The sequence below is a fragment of the Aspergillus neoniger genome (genome assembly GCF_003184625.1).
Source record: "Aspergillus neoniger CBS 115656 unplaced genomic scaffold BO87scaffold_16, whole genome shotgun sequence".
NCBI lineage: Eukaryota > Fungi > Ascomycota > Eurotiomycetes > Eurotiales > Aspergillaceae > Aspergillus > Aspergillus neoniger.
The window spans coordinates 472718-494466 of record NW_020291144.1 but is presented as its reverse complement, the minus strand read 5'-3'; the positions used below and the strand labels follow the sequence as shown (position 1 = coordinate 494466).

Here is a 21749-nt window from a genome sequence, read left to right as displayed (position 1 = left end):
AGTGGACTATCGCGCTATGACGTTGGAGAGGCTGTGGCTGTTGGCAACAACATCCATATTATTATTATTATTCTGACGATTATTATTGTAATAGTAATAATCTTGTTCGAATTTCTCTGTTTCCCTTGGCGAGAAAAACAATATTTCCAATATCCACTTTTGGGTTGAAACTGGCACTACTACTGTTTAGACTGTGACTGACTGACTGCCTGCCTTGACTCCCTCTTCCTCTCTCTCCCTTTGCCATTCCATTCCAATTCCCCATTTTCCCAAATGCTCATTCTGTTTCTCCGTCTCAACTGGTTCATCCTGCTGTGCTGACTGGTTGTGTGAATCCCTCCTTCTTTTCCCTCCTTTCATTTCTTTTTTTTTTCCCTATCCTGTTTTTCTTTTCCTCCTTTCGCGTGCTTATCCCGCCTCTTCCTGGCTCACTGTCTCTCTCTGCCGCTATCAACGGGGACGGCGTTCGTGCATCGGTCGCCCTTGCATCCCCCATCCTTTCTCCTCCTGCTCGGGCTGTCCTGCTGCCACTCCTATCTATCTCTCCCACACACACACACACCCTCCCTTGACATTTTCCTTTTTCTCTCTCGTGACTCTGATTTGCCTTCTTCTGCGTGAGCTTTTTGTCAACGTCCCCACTAAGACCAGTCAATTCCCTCACCGGCTTTCCTTCATTACTCTCCTTCGGGCATCCGGTGCCCCTCGCCATTCTTCACCCTCGCGAATCCCTCTTCTCCGGTCCTAAAACTAGTATTCTCCCTCAGCGCTGGCCCACTTGAGACACATACCCTAGTCCTACCTTTCGTCACTGATGGGGCTCGCGCCATCCTAGCGACTACCCTCCTTTCCCTTTCCTTATCGCCCTCTTATATCGTGCGCCGTCCCGCCCCGACGGCACTCCCTCTCCGACCATGGGTGTCTCCCCATCTGGCAATCATCATCGACGGCGGAGCTCAGTGCTAGCGGGCGCTTCACAGTCAGCTCCAATCGAACACCGGGACGATACCCCAAGGGCCATTGGAGACGCTGCTGGCTCCAAACGAGAGGAGCCCAAGTCCTCGCCGGCTGAGGACGCAGACATCTCCGACCTGTCCTCGATCGCAGAGAGCTTGGAAATGGATTATATTAGCTCAGACGACGACCTCCATGATGACGAAGAAACGGGTCTCACAGCGAAGCAGAGACGCCAGAGGCGCCGCAGAAGGCAGCAGCGTCGACAGTTGGATGCCCGCATCGCCGACGTCAAGGCCTCGAAGCACGATACATTACCCTTTGGATTCACAGACAGTGATGTCTTCAGGAGGCTGTCCATCAATGCGGGCTTGATCCTACTGTGGTATTTCTTTTCGCTGTCGATTTCAATTGTGAGTTGCTCCCGTGCGCGGATTTCATGGCTCACATGCTAACCCCTGCCGGTCTTGGTAGTACAACAAGTGGATGTTCTCCGATGACGATGTTGTCTTTCCTTTCCCCCTCTTTACCACGAGCTTACATATGGCCGTTCAGTTTACCTTTTCATCCATTCTCCTATATTTGATACCCTCCCTGCGTCCGAAAGCGCCCGTTGCATCCACACCTACAGGTTCGCCCGTGAGCGAACATGACCCCCATGAGTCCAGACCGGTGGTCACCCGGTTATTCTACCTTACACGTCTCGTCCCCTGCGGTGCGGCGACTTCCCTCGATATTGGTCTAGGAAATATGTCCCTGAAGTTCATTTCCCTTACCTTCCTCACCATGTGCAAATCATCCGCACTAGCATTCGTCCTTCTCTTTGCCTTTGTTTTCCGCCTCGAAACCCCATCCGTCAAGTTGATCGTGATCATTGCTACGATGACCGTCGGTGTGGTCATGATGGTCGCCGGCGAGACCGCTTTCAATGCGGTTGGGTTTATCCTCGTCATTGCATCCGCCTTCTTCTCGGGCTTCCGATGGGGCCTCACGCAGATCCTCCTTCTACGCCATCCTGCGACGGCGAACCCGTTCTCGACCCTCTTCTTCCTTACGCCTGTGATGTTTTTCTCCCTGATCGTCATTGCGCTGGCGGTAGAGGGGCCTTTGGAGATCATCGCCGGCTTCCAAGCCCTGGCGGCTGCCCGTGGAGGCCTGTTTGCTGTCTTCCTGCTGATCTTCCCTGGTATCTTGGCTTTCTGCATGATTTCCTCTGAGTTTGCGCTCCTCAAGCGTTCCTCGGTCGTGACGCTGAGCATTTGCGGCATCTTCAAGGAAGTCGTCACCATCAGTGCTGCCGGGGTCATCTTCCACGATCAGCTCACTGCAGTCAACATTACGGGCCTGGTGGTCACCATTGGCAGCATCGCGTCCTACAACTATATGAAGATCTCCAAAATGCGCTCAGAATCTCAGAAGGGCGCGTGGACACGGAGTCCTAACCTGGACTCTGAGGACGATTCCGATCCGACTGGGGAGCGCGGAGAGTACAGTCGGATCCGCAACCCTGAAACGAGCACTTTCCAATCTCCGGGCATTCATGTCGACGAGGACAATGTGAATATTACTCCTGAGGATGACTTGACCGCTGGCGGTCGGCGCTCATTCCGTGTTCGTGCCAGTGGCGCTAGCAATGCGCTCGGGTTAAGCATCAACACCACCAATCTCGGGGATCACGATAGGAATTTCTCCCCGCGAGTGTCGGCCCCCTCGCCCTTGAAATCGGCGCCCCCAGTCATCACTTCCCTGGAAGCTGAGCTTAACCGGACAGCTTCCGGCCCTAGCCTCGGTAGCAAGCCCCAGGCATCACCAGAACGGGCTTCACCTGAAGGACGCTCAGCTAGCTAGACGAGTAATTCTGGAATAGCTGTTTCACGCATTTCACCATGGTTCATGGGACCACCGGTATGGTTCGACCTGGATTTTGCTTCCCTACTTTTCTTGATACCAAAGACCCCTTTGTTCGGTCTACAACGTCATGGCATCAGCGTTCGAGTTCGTCGATGGTCGCAGCACGTTTCTGATTTGGATGGTCCTTTTCATTTAATAACGGCGGTTCTGATCAGCATGCCTATGAATTGGCATGTCTGGAGTACATTGGGCGTCCCGCACATATTGGCAGACGATGTCTGGTATAGACAGTGATTTATCGAGTGATACCATGTTATCTATCTCTTAGCTCTAATGGAGCTTAATCGCATTGCAGTCTACGTAATATCGATGTCGAAGTAGAACACTCTACTCCAATATTATATACCATTCACACATCATTCTGTTCATACATTTTAATACTCCATACGTAGTACTATTTCTCCGAACAACTCTTGACACCCCTCCTCATCACTCCCTTCCCCATCACTCTCATCCTTCCCCTTCTTTCCCCTCGTAGCTTTCGTATTCCCCTTCGCCTTCCCACCTCCATTCATCATCTCCATCAACGTCTTCTGCCCCTTCTCCTTCTTCGCCGCCTTCTTCGCCTCCGCCTCCATCTTTCGCTCATACTGCTCCATCTGCTTCTCGCGCATCTCCCTCCCCTCCTCAGACAACTTCGCCTCCAACGCCCGGAACTCCTCTCCCTCCGGATCCATCCCAATCAACGACTCAAGCAGCGCGATTTCCCCCGCCCACACATTATAATCCGGTACTAGCTTCGCAGAAGCCCCAGTCGGTTTCTTTTTCTTACCCTTGGAAGACCCGTCCCCTTCCTTCTTGATATCTTCTCCCTCGGGTCGATCAATCGGCGTCTCCAAGATCATGGGTAATCCCTCGAGCCGCGGCTCGTTCATGACGTTGTGGAATGCGCGGAGACCCAGGAATCCCGTGCCGATGTTGGCGTGTAAGTCGCGTTTACTTCCCCGCGGCGCTTTCGAGTCGTTGAGGTGCAGGGCGCGGAGGTATTGGAGGCCGATTACGTCGGAGAATTCTTGCATGAAGGAGGCGAAGCCTGATGGGGAGGTGAGGTCGTATCCCGCTGCGAAGCTGTGGCAGGTGTCGATGCAGATGCCGATTCGGTGGTGGTATTCTTGCGGGATTTGGGATAGGATGTCTCGGAATTCGTGTAGGTAGCCGCCTATTGTGCTGCCGTGGCCGCACATGGTTTCGAGGACCGGGGTCACGGTGCTGGTGGCGGAGAGGGCGGAGGTTAGGGCCTTTGCGAGTCGGGTTATGGCTGAGGCGTGCGGGGTTTGGTTGGCGCTGCCGGGGCTGTGGGGTTGGGGAGTTAGTTGGGGGTTCTTCTGGGAGTTGGGTAGGGTGGTGAGGTAGAGGGTGTAGATGTGGGGTTGTTGGGGGCGTACTGGAAGTTGTAGAGGGTGATGCCGAGGGCTTCGCAGCGGCGGAGGTCGTCGAGGAATGAATCGTATGCTTGTTTGGCTTTGGTCTTGTCTTCTTGCGCTAGGTTCACGAGGTAGGAGCCGTGGGGGAGGATGTGTCTGGTATGGTTAGATTGGGGTGGGTAGATAGGCTGATTGATTGGTATAGGCTCACTTTGCGCCGTCGTATTTGTGCTCGATGCAGAGATTGCGGAATTGGTCGCGGTGATCATCTTGGAGGGCTGGATTGTCCCATTTCCGCTGGGACTTGAGGAATAGGGCAAATGCGTTGCCGCTGGGAGGGATTAGTGATGGTTGGTTGTGATGGTGAGTGGACGTACCCGATGTGCATGCTGTTGTGAACCGCGTTAAAGACGCCTGTAACACATCGTAAGCATCATATCATGGATGATTGTATTCAGTAATGCCAACCTTTGGCGGCGCTGACATGAGCGCCTACGCACATGCGCAGACCCTGCGTGCGCGCCCTCAATGGTACCATCTCGACTTCTTCCTTTGTCTTTCTCTTCCTCGTAACTTTGGCCTTCACCTTCGGCTTCTCATCCACTTCTTCGTCCTTGACCTCGTCTTCGTCGTCAATGTCTGCCTCGACCGTGACTGTCTCTTCCTCCTCAACCTCCTTCTTCACCGAAACGACCCGACCACGAGATTTCCTCGGTGTCGCCTTGGGGCTCCCAGCAGATTCGGTCGGTGCTGTGCGCGCAGTGGATTTTCCAGACGGCGACTGCGTTCCGAGACCTTCGACGGATTTAACGCGCTTCGATCTTCGTAGCGGGGAGCTCTGCTCCTGAGCGTCGTCTGGCTTGCGCTTGTTGCCTCCCGGTTCGGGGGAGCGTGGCGGCTCAGTCGCCACTGCGGATGAGGCTGCTTTTCGGGTACCGCGCGGAGGCATCGCAACTTGTCTGGGCACTTCAAGGACAATGAAGTCACCCGATCTGGTCAGTCGTTCTGGAATGGTGGGATGGCAGGCGATGGTGGGCCGTGAAAGACAGCAGGATCGGCCCGGCGGTTTGACGCGGTCGACGCGAGCGGGAATTGCTTGATTAAGGCGATTGCTTGATTCGGACCTCCCACGCTTTATATTGACTGGGATATGAAATGATTAGACGTGTTTGTATATGAGTAACTGATTTGAGTCACAAATATTCCTTAATAAATATTGGTTGGTCCTCAACGAGCATCATGAGCATCTCTGCAGCAGCGGCAGCGAATATTACCCGATATGGGCTAGCGGCCATGTGACTGGTCGTCGAGGTAACGAGCCACAGTGGGACTAGCGGCTGTTTATCGATAAACTGCCCGAGTCGGTCAATCCCATTCATTCAATCTCCTCGAGTCCCTTTGCTTCATCTCGCCAGCCCACCACCTCGACATCCTCACCGCTATCATCGCAAAATTACTACGGCCGATCAATAACCAAACTTCACGCCCCTCGTTCTGATCTATATTTCATCTCTACCTGTCGCCGCAATGGCGGCCAACGAAGACCACGTCAACTTCGACATCATCGAAGGCCAGAAGGAGAACATTCAGTCGCTACCAGGAGGCCGATCAGCAAGAGAGTTGGCTCGCATCTTCTCTCCGCGCGAGTCTACAGATATCTTGGCTACTCCGTCGCCAAATGATACCCGCACAGTGAATGATGGCATCCGCCAGGAATACGAAACAGAATTACAGGCCATAGGAGAATCCGACGACCCGCTGGATATTTACGACCGATATGTGAAATGGACGCTGAATGCTTATCCTACCGCCCAGGCTACAACTGAGTCCGGCCTTCTGCCCCTCCTGGAGCGTGCCGTGAAACATTTCCTCAACTCCCCTCATTATAAGAACGACCCCCGTTACCTGCGCCTGTGGCTCCACTACATCAGACTCTTCTCCGACTCACCGCGGGAGACATTCGCTTTTCTGGCACGCCACCGCATCGGAGAAGGACTCGCATTGTTCTACGAAGAATTTGCGGCTTGGCTGGAAAGTGCAGGAAGATGGACACAGGCCGACGAGGTGTACCGGCTTGGCATTGACAAGGAAGCGCGCCCCGCAGAACGACTTGTGCGCAAATACAGCGAGTTCCAGCACCGCTACGAAAACCACACACAGGACAATGGCCCCTCATCGCCTGCACTACCGGCTGTGCGCCCAGCATTGGCTGCCAAGGTCGACCCCTTCGCTTCGGCTTCTGCGGAAGAAGCCGATCCCCAGGCCCAGCGCCCAGCACCCGCCCGCAGCGCTGCCCCGAAGACGAAATCCGGCAAGCCGAAGATGGCGATCTTTTCCGATGCCGATTCACCCAGCCAACCAGCTGTCAGTGCGCCGGCACAAGGGTGGGACAGCATTGGATCGATGCATGACCGACGGAAGGAGAACAAGGTTGAGGCAAAGCCATGGGCAGGAGAGACTTTGAAGGCGGGGAAGAAGCCGGCACCGGCACAGAAGATGACGATTTTCAGGGATGAGGTAAGTTCAGGTTATTTTACCTACTCTTTCTGATTTCCGTATATTTACGATCACAGGACTAATTGGTGGCATGAACCGCATTGGTTTACGATTTATGTATTCAGTCAAATTCAAATTTACAAGCAAAAGAAGCATTGCAAACGAAACATGTTCCAGAGCATCGCGTAAGGGAAGCGGTTAACCCACGTACTGGGAGACGGGAGCGCGTCTTCGTCAATCTTGAAGCAGTATACCCAGACTACAAGAACCCAAATCATGAAGTGAGCTTCGAGGAACTTAGAGCTATCAGCCGTGGCTGGATGGGCAAGAACTGGCGGGCCCACAAAGAGCCCCTCAAGCAGATCTCAGGCAATGCTGCTTCTGCGGAGATTCCCACCGAGAATCCCCTTGAGCATGGCCTTGAGAATGAACTTCCACAACAGTTTAAGCAGAAGTTGACCGTCAAAGATGCAGAGACCCACGACCCTGAACGGGGAAATTCGGCCCAGGAAAGCAAAACCAACAAAGCGCGGAAGTTGAAGCTTCGTGAAGTGAAGGGAGAAACACAGACGAGTAAGTATCTACTTTGACTCATTTCGTACTTAAAGCTCTTTCATTCACTGTCTTGTGTACTAATCCAATTGAAGTCAAAATGAAATTTGATTCGCCCACTGGAGGCAAGATTCGCCGCAAGAGCACTGCGGAGCCAACCATGACTATACACACCCGCGCTGCAACAGACGAGATCTATAGCATTTTCAATCAGCCACTCAAAGCAGAGACCGAGAATGCGGAGAGTAGTGACTTCGATGACGATGACTATACGAGCGCTGGAGAGAGCACGGTCACTGGTCGCATGTCTGCTGCATCAAGCGACTTCGGCGATGATGATACAACCTTTCATAAGTCGTTTGTCGAAGGTGACGAGGATGGATTCGAAGATAACACTCGCGCTGAGAGTGTGGCAGATGGAGAGTGGACGCAGTTCTCAGCCTGTGATGTGCCGAATCTGAGCGCTGCTCATTCACCTGCCATGCCGGAGGACTCCACATACCATGGCAGAGATAACACAGAGCAGTTCGATGATGCAGATGAAAATGGCGAGAGGCAGCGATTTGTCCCCCAAATGCCCGAAGATTACAATCCACCCTATGGCCCTTATCGAGACCCCGCAATCATGGCTCAAAATCGCCTGCCTTTCATGACACCAATCGTTGAACAGACCGAACATTCTTTGTCTATGACAGCAGCGAGAAACAGCCTCTATAATGCGAAGACGCCGTCGAAGCCCCCGATGGGCAATCTCTTGTTGTCGAGCCCGTTGATTCCTGCCACTCCTCACCACGATGACTTTCCTGATATTCCTGAAGACGTTGCTCTCAGCCCCACGATGGAGAAGTTTCGAACAAGCTTCAAATTGAGCCCCCTGAAGGAAATCACTCAAACAGGAGTAGTTATCAAGGATGAGCTGTGCAACCCCACTGACAGGGATATTCGTAACACGATTCTTCGGTCATTGCAGCCTCCGCTGGCATCGTACCCTGGCTACCACGGCCACCCGGACATGAACACTCACTATGGCTCTGATATACAGCGATACCTCAAGACAAGCCCAAAGCGTTCAAGAAGCGGGGATGAGGCATCTTTCGATGTTCCCATCCTTGAACTTTCAGGTGCTGAGAGAAGCTATATCATCAGGCGTGAGCTCGGTGCAGGTGCTTATGCGCCGGTCTATTTTGCAGAGAGCATCGACAGTCTACCTTCCGACTCGGAAACCGACTCCAACAACAGAGATTCCCACAAGCCTAGACCCATTCGATATGACACACCCCGTCACGGCTTCGAAGCGATCAAACTGGAGGTAGGACCACCCAGTGAGTGGGAGTTCTACATGATCCGCACGGCAAACGAACGATTGAGCCAGCATCCCGAATACTCCCGCGCCACTGAAAGTATCATCCGCGCACACGAGCTTCACGTCTACAAAGGAGAAAGCATCCTGGTCGAAGATTACCGTGGACAAGGAACATTGCTCGATCTCGTGAACCTCATCCGTAACGAGCCGATCTCAGCCACCACCAATGCCGAAGGTGGAATAGACGAAGTCCTGGCCATGTTCTTCACAGTAGAGCTCTTCCGTATCGTCGAATCCCTTCACTCCTGTGGCATCTTACACGGCGACATCAAAGCCGACAACTGCCTCGTCCGCCTCGACGACAAACCCGTCCCACCTCCCTCCCTGATCGACCTAGGCAACGAGATCACCGCAGACCCACGCGAAATTCACTACTCCCCCCGGGGCCTCCACGGCTGGCGCAACAAGGGTCTCTCATTGATCGACTTCGGCCGCAGTATCGACATGCAAGTCTTCCAACCATCCGTCCAATTCGTCGCCGACTGGGAAACCGGCAAGCACGAGTGCAACGAGATCCGCGAGAAGCGACCCTGGACGCACCAAATCGACCTCTACGGCCTAGCAGGCACCATTCACGTCATGCTCTTCGGAAAGTACCTCGAGTCCATCCCCAGCGGCAATACCCCGAAGACAAAGACATACCGAATCCGCGAGTCTCTGAAACGCTACTGGGAGCGCGACATCTGGAACGACGTCTTCGATCTCCTCCTCAACCCCGGCGAGGAGAGATGGGCTCAACTGGAACGCGAAGGCCAGAACCCTGCCGCTATGGCCAGTGAGAACGGACCTATCCTCCCCGTGACAAACTCCATGAGACATCTCCGCGAGAGAATGGAAGCTTGGCTCTTCGCTAATGCAGAGAAGAAGGGTCTTGGATTGCAAATCCGGAAATTAGAGGCTATTTATGCGGAGAGGAGGAAGCGGTTAGAGAAGTGTTAATTCTAATGCTTCTTTAGCCTTTGTTCGCCTTCTTTACACTTCAGTTCTGACCCCTCCTTTGTTCCCCTTACAACCAGCCCTACACTCTCCCCCTTCCCTCTTTGTCCCTTCACTAATAATCCATCATCCCCCACTCGACGATGCACGTGACACGTACGTACGCACTTTATACCCCCTCTTGTCTTTTTTCCTTTTCTTTGTGTTAGTTGCAGCGTTGGCGTTTGGGTTGTTGTTTCACATTTACACATATGTACTTATTTCCTTGTTCTTATTGTCTGTTACTATATTTCAGTGGACTTTGATCTGAATACATACTGCAGTTACACATACAAAGCACATTCAACACGGTAGTTTGTCCTAGTATTTTGAGAGTTGATTGTGTTAGGGTTGAGTTCATCTGAGCTAGGAGAGGAAGTCTTGGCAGCGGTTTTACGGAGTGATTAGTTAGACCAGAATGAGTTGTTACAGGGACGAAGGACAGTCCCGTGATAAAGATAGATATGAAGAGACAGTGCAGGGAATGCGCTAGCATGTCTATTATAGGCAGTTGCTAATGGGATTAGGTGGTATGGTATGTATGCTCTAGGCGAGTATTGTTTCGTTCACTCGGGCTCATTGGATCATACCAGTTCTGCTTATTATGATTGCTTCAATACCATTATCCATATCCATAATGAGCTATTGTTCAAGATCGATTTGAAAATGCTATACTAACAGCCGAGCTACAATGCAACCACAGTCAATAGTTTTACATATTGTTAAAGAAAGAAGAAATGTATTCTTTGAAAAAATAGAGATAGTAAGAGACATAATGAGAGATGTAGACAAGTTGAAAGCCAATAAACACATGCTTGACTGGAGCAAGACATGCTAAACAGATAGACAGACAACAATGTAAGTAATGGTCAGTCAGTAAGTAGGACGAACATGAAGCAAGTTCGAAGAAAAATGTCAGTTAAAGCAAGGCTGAAACTGTAAGCTAAACGCTGCAAAGACAATGGGGCGCTTTCCATAAGACGTTATCACTAAGCAGCTGCCAAGTCGTGCGGATTCGTTTCATCTATGAGTCATTCATTCAATAGCGGCGTCTCTCCATTCCAATCATCACTGCGCATGCTAAAGGGGCATGCGAAAGGTTCATCAAGATCAAAGACGGATCGCACGGTAATGTTAAGTGTTCAAATTCGATGGGAAGATATGAGAAAGAGATAAAGAGATGAAAAGAGATTGAAAGATAGTGGGTTGCCAGAGTTGGTTTGTTTTGTAGGTTTTTCGGTTTTCGGTGTTTCTGGCACTGTTTGTGATACTGTCGATGTTTGTTCAAAGAGTGTATGGAGTTCGGTATGTTGAGATAAAAGATAAGGAAAATCAGAGAGTGTAATGACCATCAACGTGTCTGTGAAACACTCCCCTGACAGGGAAGGTCTTTTTGTCGTTTGCGATTTCTCAAATGCCCCGGAGAGTGTGCCGACAAACATGCTGTATGGGTCAAGAGTAGAGAGGAGAACAAGAACACTGCGTAATTAACGACGGTCCAGTTCGGTTGAATGAGTCGCGGTTGGAAATCTGGTTCGTACACCTTTAAGCACCGTGGTGTACAGCTGAACCGCTGAAAAGCAACGTATGCATGTAGAAGCAACTTCAAAACACTTTTTTTGTTTTTCGTTATTGTGGCCTGCTCTCTTGCGCCTATCACGCAATGTTGCTTCTCAACAAATGCAATGGCTCAGCGCGAGAGAAGCAAGGGCTAAAAAGTCATCAATTCGTCAATGCCGTTTCTGTCATTATATCCTTTGATCAAAATGCGATCAAGATCACGGTAAATCATCCCGGTCATTAGTGTAGTAGATCGATGTGACGTTGACACATGGTGAAACAGAGTTCTAACAATGCAATATGCAATCTACTGCCTCGAGTACGGCATGTTCAGGATTTGCCTCCGAATGCGCTCCGCATCGGAAATGCCTTGTTCTGTCGGATCGTAAGGGAGCCGACTAGTCTTTTCTTCGTTCCTCAATTGACTGTTCGGACTCGTCGGCTGGAATTGTGGTAAAAGCCCGCTTGCGAACGGATCCGAAAGCGACGGTGCGTGTCGAATGCGTCTCGGTGACGGCGGAACTCGTTTGGGCGTTTCTACCTTAAATGGGGAGCCCAAGCGCTTGATACTGTCGCCACCGAGATTCAGCATAGGATTGGCGATGGGCTTCCCGACCATGGGATCTTCGTCGTTCCGAGAGGACGACGATGGTGGGGAGAACAACTGGTCAAGACCTTTGTGGTTCACTGAACTTATCGTGGCTCCGCGGTTGCGAATGCGTATGCGATGCTGACCTAAATCACTGAGCTTTCCTTGACGGACAAGGTCTTCTAATTGCACCCGCGTATCTTGTTCTGCTGGCGATTCGCTGGCAGTGGCCACGTAAGAAGCCAGGTGATGATGGTCGACGTTCGCGAATGGCTCCATGCGGGGCGGAGAACGCAGCCGGGAGCCCGTTACATGGATGGTTTCTCGCCGAGCCCTAGGGGTATGACGCTGAGATCGCTTTCTCGAGGCATTGGGTCCCCAGGTGTTATACGTAAATGGCGATCCTAGCCGTGGCACGGGCTCTTGTCTAGGGGCACTACCAGGATGTATTGCAGGTGGCTCCGGGATGACTTGGCGAGGCGCACTAAGTATGGGATTATTGAACCATTCGCTGTTCATCTCTGGAGGCGAAGAGTCTTCCGCTGCCAGCTGAGCCAAAGGCCCAGGTACAGAGCTGGAAACAAGAGACACACCCAGATCGCGCGTCGCATAGGCTGTGCAGCTACTAGGAGGACCGACAGCCCTGGGGGGTTCACCAGACGGCTGGGACAACAAGTCCAGGGCTGGCGTCGGACTCCGGGATTGCATCATTCTCTGGTAGTGGGGAGCAATCGAGAACTTCTTTCTACACAGTAGTTTTAGCCTGCGCCGCGTCGATGCTTCTGACTTAGGCCAGGTAGGCTTCACCGCATCCACCTTGGGGGTGGGAGTAGAGTTGCTAGATGGACGTTGGTAGGAGAGCGTGAAGGGAAACTGTCGGTCGAGTCTAAAGCGCCTTCTCTCCCACATCCGCTTGGCCTCCCGGGCAACACGGTGAGTGACGCCAAGCGGCGGAATGCTGCCCGGAGTCATTTTGAAAGGGGTAATGGTAGGGTCTTGGATGTAGAGCTGGTAAGTGTTCCATAGATGGTTGTCCATGTCCAGGGTCCATCGTTCCTTAGCATGCAGCATCCGTGTCTTATTCTTGCGCGTCCGACATAGAGAGGGCGTCTCCGGAGCCGGCTTTGGTGGAAGCTCCAGGTGGAAGAACGGGTCGTATGAATCGCTCTCCATGCTGGTACAACTTCCACCCGCTGAGCGCCGGGAGCCAAACGTTTCTATCGAGGAGACGGATGAATCCGATGCTTGCGAGCAAACGGAACTCGGTCGTTGGATACTCTCTCCCAGGGCCTGCGGGTCCTCCAGAGACCACGATCCGGTACTTTTATCCTCGATCGGGTCGGGGCGAATCTGAGCGGGAGGGGTCTTCATGGCCAGGCGATCCCGGGGCGGCGCTAAGAAACGGTCATCGCGGGAGGGTACTGCTGGACACGAGGGGCCCGCGAAAGCGTCGTAAGAGGGGACTTCAATCGAAGGTATAGGGACATCGGATGGGTTCGGGTTGAACGTGCTGAGGTCATATTCGGCCTGCGCAAAGACATCGGTCCCCGAGCGGACGCGGGACCTACGTAAGCGGCAACTGGAATGACGAGGGGGAGGCGGTGGCACATCCAGGTGATGTGAAACGCGCTCTGGTGTGCGAGGCTCACCCGACGAAGAAAAGGTGAAGTTCTTCGGCAGGGTGCGCGATAGGCCGTGTGGTCGACAAGCCATGATGTGTAGTCCCGTATCGGTTCAACGACGGTTTGCTAGCTGAGACGGGGACCAGTGGTAAGAGGTAAGTGCGTTATCTTGACAATTTGATGCAACTTTCCTATACCACTGTCATGTCGCGAACCTCGAGAGCGATGCGAGAACTGGTGCCTGACGTTCCAAAATAAGCGCGGATGGCGATAGCCTAGATCGCACGATATTGTCCAATTCGAGTGAAGCGCGCGCACGGTATTCAGAGAACAACCAAACTCAACTATGAAAGAGTAAGGGGGGAAAGAAATCCAAGAGCAATAGAAGTAAAGAAATCCGTTTCAGTCAATGGTGCAACGTCTGTGATCGAACTCCGAAGAAAGGTCGTCGACAAGGCGCGCTTAGGGTTTATGGGGGTCGTGAGTCGTAACAGGAGTTGAGGGGAACAAAACAAGAAAAGGAAAAACACGTCGAGGTGTGAGTGGTCGGATGGGCGAAAGCGATCGAATTCGTATGTTATTCGATGTGACGCGCAACGATGTTGTGCAGCGATGCGCTTTGGGGGTGGAATTGCGAGAGGATCACATCGAACGGGTACCCCAGAGGAGGGAACTATAGAAGATGGGGAGCCGACATTGGCACACGAACACGCCAGACCAACACAAAAGAAAAGGAAAAGGAAACGGAAGGGATGGTCGATGACGAGCGACAAGCTCGATCGGAGAAAAAAGGAGAAGCGACAACGTGGCTGTCGAGAAAGAAGGGGGTGGGATGTAGGGAAGTAACGGAGGGAAAGGAAATAAACGGGGGGGGGTGGAGGGAAGAAGAGAATAATTAGAAGAGGAAGAGCGAGAGGATGAGACAGCCGAGGGGGGGGGGGGAAGGGAAAGGGAAGCGGTAGGCGCAAGAAGCCGCGAACACTCACTAAACCTCCCAGCATCCAACTGCTAAGTAACTAATTAAACTGAACTGTTAACCAGCGCCTTTTGGGTAGCGGAACTTTGCTGTGGTCTGCTCGGTGGCCGCGACAGGGACGAACTACTAGTCAACTTCCTTCTGGCTCCACCTTTTTTTGCCCTTCCAGCAGGCCCGGAGATCACCACGTCAAGCCCATCAGGGCACCAAGTGGCCTCGCCGGTGCGCTGTTCACGGGCAACCTTTCCTATTCTCGCTAATCGAGAACGTTGTCATGATGTTCGTTAATAGGTTGGGGATGACACACTCTCAACCATGATCATTCTCAAATGCCACAGCTGCCAATTGCCATCATAATCGATCATTAATCAATCCTGAAGAAAAACAATTAATTGGTCAGAAAAATTGGGAAAATTTCGAAAAAGGAAAACCAGATAGGGCAATTGGAGAGTCGCGACTGCTCAGGAATGCGGAGAAAGTCGATATGCTGCGTTTCCTCGTGAGCCACTCAGCTGCATTCTCTCTGCCTTCTTTTTTTTTTTATTTTTTTCATGCAGCTATTTCTTTTTTCTATTATAATTTTTCTTTTCTGAATTCTTCCTCCAATTTCATTCCCTCGCTTCCTCCTTTCTTTTTTTTTTTTTTTTTTTTTTCTGTCATTTTTACCTGTTTTCTGGCCAACGTTGGTTCAACCTGGAATAAAGAGACTAACCAGTAGTACTCTTCTATCCTATCCATCCAGATTAAGAACCTTGGGGCACTCACACAATGGCCGTCAAACTCACTCGCACACACCTTTTCTCTCCCTCTCATTCTCGGGGGCTGGTCCATAGTAAGTGCAGCATCCCTCTAACCGCCTCACCGCGTTGCCCAACGATCCCTCGGGACGGGCAGAGGATTCACGCCTGCAGCCCGTTGACAAATGGCAGCCATCCTGATGGAGTCGCCCCAGTGGCCCCAACAAGGTAGTCCAGAATCATCATAATTAATCTCTTTATATGGAGACACACTAGACTCATCAGTCTGCCGTACCTTTTGCACGGGCTGCAGGACCTGCGATCCAGAACAGTAATAGCTTAGCTTTCCAGTCTAGATCAATTAGACTGGGCTGTGCCTCGTTCATCCGTGAGTTACTATACTTGCAACGTTGCGTTCCCCCTCCCTCTCCTTCAACTGCAAGGGTACCGAGAAAGGTATCCTCAATGCAGACCGAGTTCAGATGGCTCACTTGATCATTGACCATCCTCGCCAATAATTTCTCTCCATTGCCTTGGGATTCATCACAATTCCCGTGCACCCGGTAGCACCAGCACACTAAGCAGCAATCTCACCTCCAAGGATAGGAGGGAAAAGTGACCTACCTGATCCTTTTTCATTTATGTGTGGCCCCATCGATCTACACGCAACGTTCTCTAGCGAGCAAGACCGACTTCCACCCATGACGGGACCGTGTGATCCAAATCATCCCGGTGGCTGGGAGGGAGGTGATAGAAAAAAAATAATTGAATAAAAAAATAAAGAATAAAAAATGATTTCTCTCCCGCCCCCCAATCAACAATGTTGGCGAACCAGGAATTCGGGGGCGTCCCATCGGTGCTTTCAGCAAGGTGGCCTCGAGTGAGTACCTCGATCAAATTGATCATGGTCATGAACTCCAGTCACCTGCAGAAGCGGTTCTCCACCGCCTGGGAACGAATCGAACCCCGACGCACTGGGCATGCATCAGCACCCACCGCCCATCAACCAGTAGTATCTTGCCCACTGCAGCTTGGGCATGGAATTGGAAAAAGGCACCACGCCTCGCGGACGGCCCGAGAATGATCGAAACAAAGGAAAGAAGAGTCATGGAGTGGAATATTCTTTACGACCTCAATCCACAAAGTGGTCCCAGTACACTGCTATATACTCCCGTAGTCTTAGTCTTCTATCTCTCAATGCCATATTCTCCCTCCTTCATGAAAGAGATCTAGTACTATATTCCCGCAACAAAGCCAAACCGGGCACGGCACGGCACCTACTATTGAAGCACACCTCTGCACGTTCATGTCAATCAATTCGCTTATCGCCATTCGTCTCCCCCAATGAACGCGTCAAGGGCGGGGTAAACGCGACTTTAACGCGTCCTGACACGCGCATCCGCGCGTCTGGTAACTGACTGTATTCGCCGCGGTTCCTACCACTCAGCGCCCGCGACCGCCTGTTTTGGATTTACTAGCGCAAATCTGCCTGCCTGCCTGCGCCGGGGAAGGTTCCATAGTTGTTCCTGGCTAATCCATACTTTTTTAGTATCGTCGTGCTATACTTTAGACCACACTACTGATAGTTTACTACTAATCTACCGTTTAGTTCTAACTCCATCAAGCAACCTAGAAATAGTAATTCAGATGGCTGGGGATGGAGACAACACGGACAGAAATTTTAGAAAGCATCGATGATATTATAATTATAGCACAAATTCCGTTATTTTTGGTACTGAACGATGGAGTTGTTGCCTTTTATGGTGTAGCCCTTGATATAGCTTTTCACTATGCTATAAATTGATGTTGATAGTGTGGGACACGTTAGGATGGATTGATCAAAGTGGATATTAGTACTTTGTACGATTCATCGCGGACATAACTAAATCCCGATGCTTTTGATTGCATGATGGTGGTAAGTACTATGGTAACTGCCGTTTGGGGTCACTAATAACAATGACCGTCCCAGCCTTCTTATTTTTCTATGGACAGTACTAAAATGGCAGTGCAAATCAACTACAGTAGTACTACTACCTATCCCAGCAAACAAGCAAGTATTCATACCCCAGATTATTTGTGAATAGCTCGTTCACAGCAGTAAATCCTACTACCTACGGATACCCACCTACTCCCAATCTAGACTATAGTCTTTCCATACCATGCAATACCTAAACAATTACTAGAACAAAAGTATGGAGTCATATGTACATTCCAACCCCAACAAAAAAAAAAGTTAACATTGAAGATAACCATGCTCGACATATCCGTACACTGGCGTGCGCAGTACTTGCTTGCTTGTGCTTATACTGTATGCTACTCTAATTTGTGTTAACGGTTAACAGGCAGGAAATACGATCCAGGGGAAAGTTAGGTAGGTAGGTAGCTAGCTGATTTGGGACTGGGAACCACTCCGCAGCACGGGGCACTATTGAACTGTGGTTGTTGGTTGGGCTAGGATTGAAGTAAGCTTGATTTTTGCTGGATCCATGGTTCATGGGTGTGGTTTATCTAGGATCAGGGGTCGGAACGTTGATTTAGTTAGATCTTTTGTTGAGAGGGCTTGGTAGAATAACTAAACTGTATATATTTTCGTGTATATTTGATAGATTTATTTCTAGATAATATAGGTAACTCTCAATTATTATAGAAATTTTATGTATGTATGCTACTATTCATGTCATCTCCCAAATTATTCAATTATCTAGCAGCCATCCACTATCATAATAACTGACTATTGGGATTATAATGACACCCTCAAATTCCTATTCCCACATCATCATCAACCAGCCCTAAGGATCAAGTGAAGGCAAGTTACTTCCATGACCCAGTCCTACACCGCAATCTCCTTACCGCGTATGCGCATCTGCACTATGCACTATTGTGCCCCGTATGGAATACACAACATACTACCCACACATCGAACTATAATTACTCAATACTATTAGATTAGCTAGTATCTCCCCACGTAAGCGGTCTAGCCTACTTACCTGCACCTGCACCTGCAGATAATGCAGTGCAGTGGTTCATGTTCTTTTCTTGCTTTACTGCTTACCTATTTAGGAATTACAGGTAAGACAAAAACAAACAGCCTTGAACGAATTCTGGAAACCTTCCCGCCTAGATAGGTATCTGAGCATGATTCATTCTGCAACTAGACACTCGCCACAACCATCTTACGAATACATGATAGAATAAAGTGTGACGAATGAAATCGAATCACAAGCTCAGAATGCAGTTAGTGTATGTGTGAAGAATAGAACCGGTTTGTATCTGGTGCGGTATTATTCTCGTCAGCGTCGCCACATTCATCCCTTGCTTCGAAACTGGTTTTTTTCGTGGCCTCGTTGCATATGACTGACTTGTCTTGGATGCATGTGGAGACGCCGTTGGAAAGAACAACAAAAGCAAAACAAATCATGTCATAAGGCGACGTGATCTGCTGAGATATGTCTTAGATTTGGTTTGATCTTTGTATGTGGTTCTGATTGGTTGATCGAGTTGATCGGGATTTAGGCAGTCTAGTATGTACACAGTACGCTGTACTGGTCGATTTGGTATATACAGGCTTAAAGAAGAAGGACGGATCACGACAGATCAACCTCTGGCTGTCGGGGCTTGAATAGGAATTCCACGGTCGGATCGCAAATTGACTCTGTTCCGTGCATAAAGTTCATCGGTCGCGTTGTGCAGCCATCGGCGAACTTCCAGTCGTATCTCATGAGGAAGTGGATGAGGAGAATCTTCACTTCGTTCGAGGCGAAAAAGCGTCCCGGGCATGCATGCATGCCGTGTCCGAAGCCGAGATGTTCCGGGCTGGTGGTCACGAACTGGAATCGGTGCTCGTTGCCGGGTTCTTGACGCTTCTTGTAGAATCGGAAGCCATCGTACGTCTTCGCGTTCGGGTAGAGGGTTTCATCCTCCATGTTGTGCGCCGAAACTGCTACGCTGGCGCCCTTGGGGATGCGGGTGCCGTCGGACAGCATAATATCTCCCATAGCGAGGCGGTTGAGGAAGGCTGTACTTGTATGTCAGAAGAGCCCTTGTTGAGGCTTCAAGCGGGCTGGACTGGGTGCTTACCAATGCCGGCGGCGTGCATTCGCTGGGATTCCTTCAGTACACTATCCATCAGTTTCATCTTGGTCAAGCTGGTCTTCTTCAATCCTCCGTCTTCGCGAACGATAGCAATGATCTCGTCTCTCAGTGGCTGGATGTGCTCCGGGTAGGCTGTCAAGTCGTACATAATGTTCGTGAGGAGGTTAGAAGTCGTGTGGATCGCCGCTAGGGAAAGGCCGACCTGGGCAACAGCGATGTCTATCGGCCGGCCAGCAGCAACCTCCTCAAACCAGTCCAACGTATCGGCGTGCGTCCTCGGAGGGTCCTCTTCAGGGAGCTTGCCTTCCCGGATGAGTTTCCGCTTTTCCATCTCACGGTTGATGATGCCGGAAGCGATGCGAATGTCTTTCCGGGTCTCACGAGTCGACGACAGGAACCAGTGGACAAAAGGACGGAGGATTGAAGGGTAAAGTCTGAGGTCACGAGCAGCAACGAAAGCGTGAATGGTATAGTTGACGGAAACGTCCAACCACTGCTTGTCGCGACAGATTTTCTCACCCAGAAACACAAGAGAGGACAGGCGAGCTACAATATGGGGAATTTCCTGTGCAAAGTTGAAGGAGAGCCATTCTATAACTCGTTAGAAGGTCGACTATCATCAATGGATGTGAGTCACGTACCCCCAGTGTCCGGAAGCTTTTCATTCATGACTGTAGCTGTCTCTCTTGATAGTGGAGTGATCAGTTGCCCTGCAAGGAAGTCAGTGTTCTGCTTAACATCGTTCGCACCGAGTCATCTTACCAAGCCCTTGAGTAATCTTCTTATTGATCACTTCAAGGAATATGCCCTCGTGATCTAATCCATCGAACGGCTCAAATCCTGGGATCTTGGATCCAAAAAAGCTCTGCCCAGATGTCAGTATTCTTCGTGTACATACCCACTAGTGAGTGGTACATACCTTCTTATTTGCTTCATTGAAGTCAAGAAGTGGATGGTTCTTAACTTCGTCCACTAGGCTTGGATGAAGGACAATCGTTGGCCTAGCGGAGAAAACAACCTGGAACGACTTTCTACCCTGCAGATATATTAGCTTCCGCCGCTAATGCGTTGTCAGCGCACTTTAATCCATACCTGACTGAAACCCTCAGCGAAGAGCTCCTTTGCAGACGTAACAAATCGTTGCTTGGCTTTTGTGTTTGTGATTTCCCATTTGCTTTTGCCAATTAGAGGAATATTCTTGTATGGAAAACTATCTGCTAGTTCATGGTAGAAGCTGGAAACAAAGACCAAAACTAAGGCCAGTACGACCCCCTGCAAGAGGTGTTGGTTATCGAGGACCTCAAGGATGACTGCCATGGCCGGAGTGGGTAGCGAAAGGCGCTGTGAAAATCATAAAAAAGAGGGGCCAGAATAGAAATTGGTGTTGGAACCGCCCGACTACTTATACGAATATATACTTTTGAAACAACCGAGTTCCCAGATGCCTTGTCTCCACTCCATCCTTGTCTATGAGGATGGATCATCGAATACGCCTAATACGACGGGAGGATCGGGTGTGAAATGAAAAGCCGCTCATTGACAGCAACAGGGTGGGCCGGAGGGAATGAACCATCTGGGCGACTCAGGACGAGGGATGAATATCGGGTCTCCCTTTCGCCGAGTTGTGATTGACACAAAGGTTACCCAAGGAGGAATGTCGGTTGGGAACCCCCGTCGTATCGTGGTTGGAATACGTTCGCTTTGCGACGGAATACGGCACAAACATAGTCAGAATCAGCCGGCTGGTCTAGCCTGCTCCATGGTAAGCATAAATCATGGCTGTGCTTTATGTGAGACTGCGACCTGTTCTCATCTGGTTAGTCAAATGCCATTCCACTTCATCGTCAGATGCTTCGATTTGTTTATTCGTTTATTCGTTTCTTCGTTTGCCTCCATCCGGGGATACGCTAAACCATATTCGGACCACGTATTGGCGTATCGCGGGGGATGCCTGAACACCTTATGTCTTCGCTGAACCGCAAAGTACTGACCAGAAATAATTTAGCTCAAGGATCGGAGGGTATGTGCTGTGTCTTTGTTGTGTCTGTGTTCTCGTGAGTGCATCATTATGAGTCTATTCCAGTCACACAAGTCAATCCAGACCGTGGGCCATTCAGAGGGACCAGAAACTAAGTGCGGGTGATCAACCGCGACCGGCCCATATACGGAAAGTCGTTGGTGATGAATGGCATCCAAACAACTGCTAACGATGGCCGTAGAATGAGTTTGCAGACACCCTCATCGTCGAAGAGAAGAACAATGAAGACTTAGGGAGGCACGGAAGCAAGAAAAGAGACTGCGGCCGGCGAGAAAGACACGATGCGACGAAGCCTTATCTCGTGACGCCAAGACAATGCGGGGAAAGCTGCCCTTCAAGACCCAACTGGTCGGTCCCTTTCTCATTACAACCTCATCGCCTGGTTTAACTTTCTGGACCGTGGTGGCTTGGAAGCCGGTCGGATCGAGTTCTCTAGCTGCTACCTGCTCTTCTTCGATGACTGGCCTTTGTTAACCCCAACATTCTTTCTCGGTACTTCTGTAGGGATAGTCAGTGCTTA

The 21749-nt window shown here is 50.6% G+C and overlaps 5 protein-coding genes across 5 annotated transcripts; 2 read left to right on the top strand and 3 right to left on the bottom strand.

The window, feature by feature from the left end:
• The first annotated feature begins 813 nt into the window (after nucleotides 1–813).
• BO87DRAFT_56274 (putative nucleotide-sugar transporter) lies at nucleotides 814–3095 on the top strand. The gene is made up of 2 exons (XM_025629381.1): nucleotides 814–1367; nucleotides 1429–3095. Exons 1-2 carry the CDS (start codon nucleotides 915–917, stop codon nucleotides 2800–2802), a joined length of 1827 nt encoding a protein of 608 aa, XP_025479780.1. The 5' UTR covers nucleotides 814–914; the 3' UTR covers nucleotides 2803–3095.
• Nucleotides 3096–3239: 144 nt separating this feature from the next.
• BO87DRAFT_459155 (DNA-(apurinic or apyrimidinic site) lyase APN1) lies at nucleotides 3240–5444 on the bottom strand (the record flags this gene model as incomplete). The annotated part of the gene is made up of 5 exons (XM_025628932.1): nucleotides 4698–5444; nucleotides 4607–4643; nucleotides 4441–4560; nucleotides 4251–4385; nucleotides 3240–4158 (listed from the first exon to the last, which is right to left on the bottom strand). The coding sequence occupies exons 1-5, from the start codon at nucleotides 5176–5178 to the stop codon at nucleotides 3240–3242; spliced, it is 1692 nt and encodes a 563-aa protein (XP_025479779.1). The 5' UTR covers nucleotides 5179–5444.
• A 59-nt stretch (nucleotides 5445–5503) lies between these two features.
• Nucleotides 5504–9851, top strand: BO87DRAFT_359112 (putative checkpoint protein kinase (SldA)). Its single transcript, XM_025621501.1, has 3 exons — nucleotides 5504–6746; nucleotides 6851–7298; nucleotides 7373–9851. Exons 1-3 carry the CDS (start codon nucleotides 5757–5759, stop codon nucleotides 9577–9579), a joined length of 3645 nt encoding a protein of 1214 aa, XP_025479778.1. The 5' UTR covers nucleotides 5504–5756; the 3' UTR covers nucleotides 9580–9851.
• Nucleotides 9852–11269: 1418 nt separating this feature from the next.
• On the bottom strand, nucleotides 11270–13913 carry BO87DRAFT_56180 (uncharacterized protein). The gene has a single exon (XM_025629380.1). It carries the CDS (start codon nucleotides 13475–13477, stop codon nucleotides 11483–11485), a length of 1995 nt encoding a protein of 664 aa, XP_025479777.1. The 5' UTR covers nucleotides 13478–13913; the 3' UTR covers nucleotides 11270–11482.
• A 4687-nt stretch (nucleotides 13914–18600) lies between these two features.
• BO87DRAFT_56108 (cytochrome P450) lies at nucleotides 18601–20631 on the bottom strand. The gene is made up of 6 exons (XM_025629378.1): nucleotides 20284–20631; nucleotides 20111–20227; nucleotides 19954–20056; nucleotides 19833–19901; nucleotides 19177–19782; nucleotides 18601–19114 (listed from the first exon to the last, which is right to left on the bottom strand). Exons 1-6 carry the CDS (start codon nucleotides 20506–20508, stop codon nucleotides 18684–18686), a joined length of 1551 nt encoding a protein of 516 aa, XP_025479776.1. The 5' UTR covers nucleotides 20509–20631; the 3' UTR covers nucleotides 18601–18683.
• Nucleotides 20632–21749: the final 1118 nt, after the last annotated feature.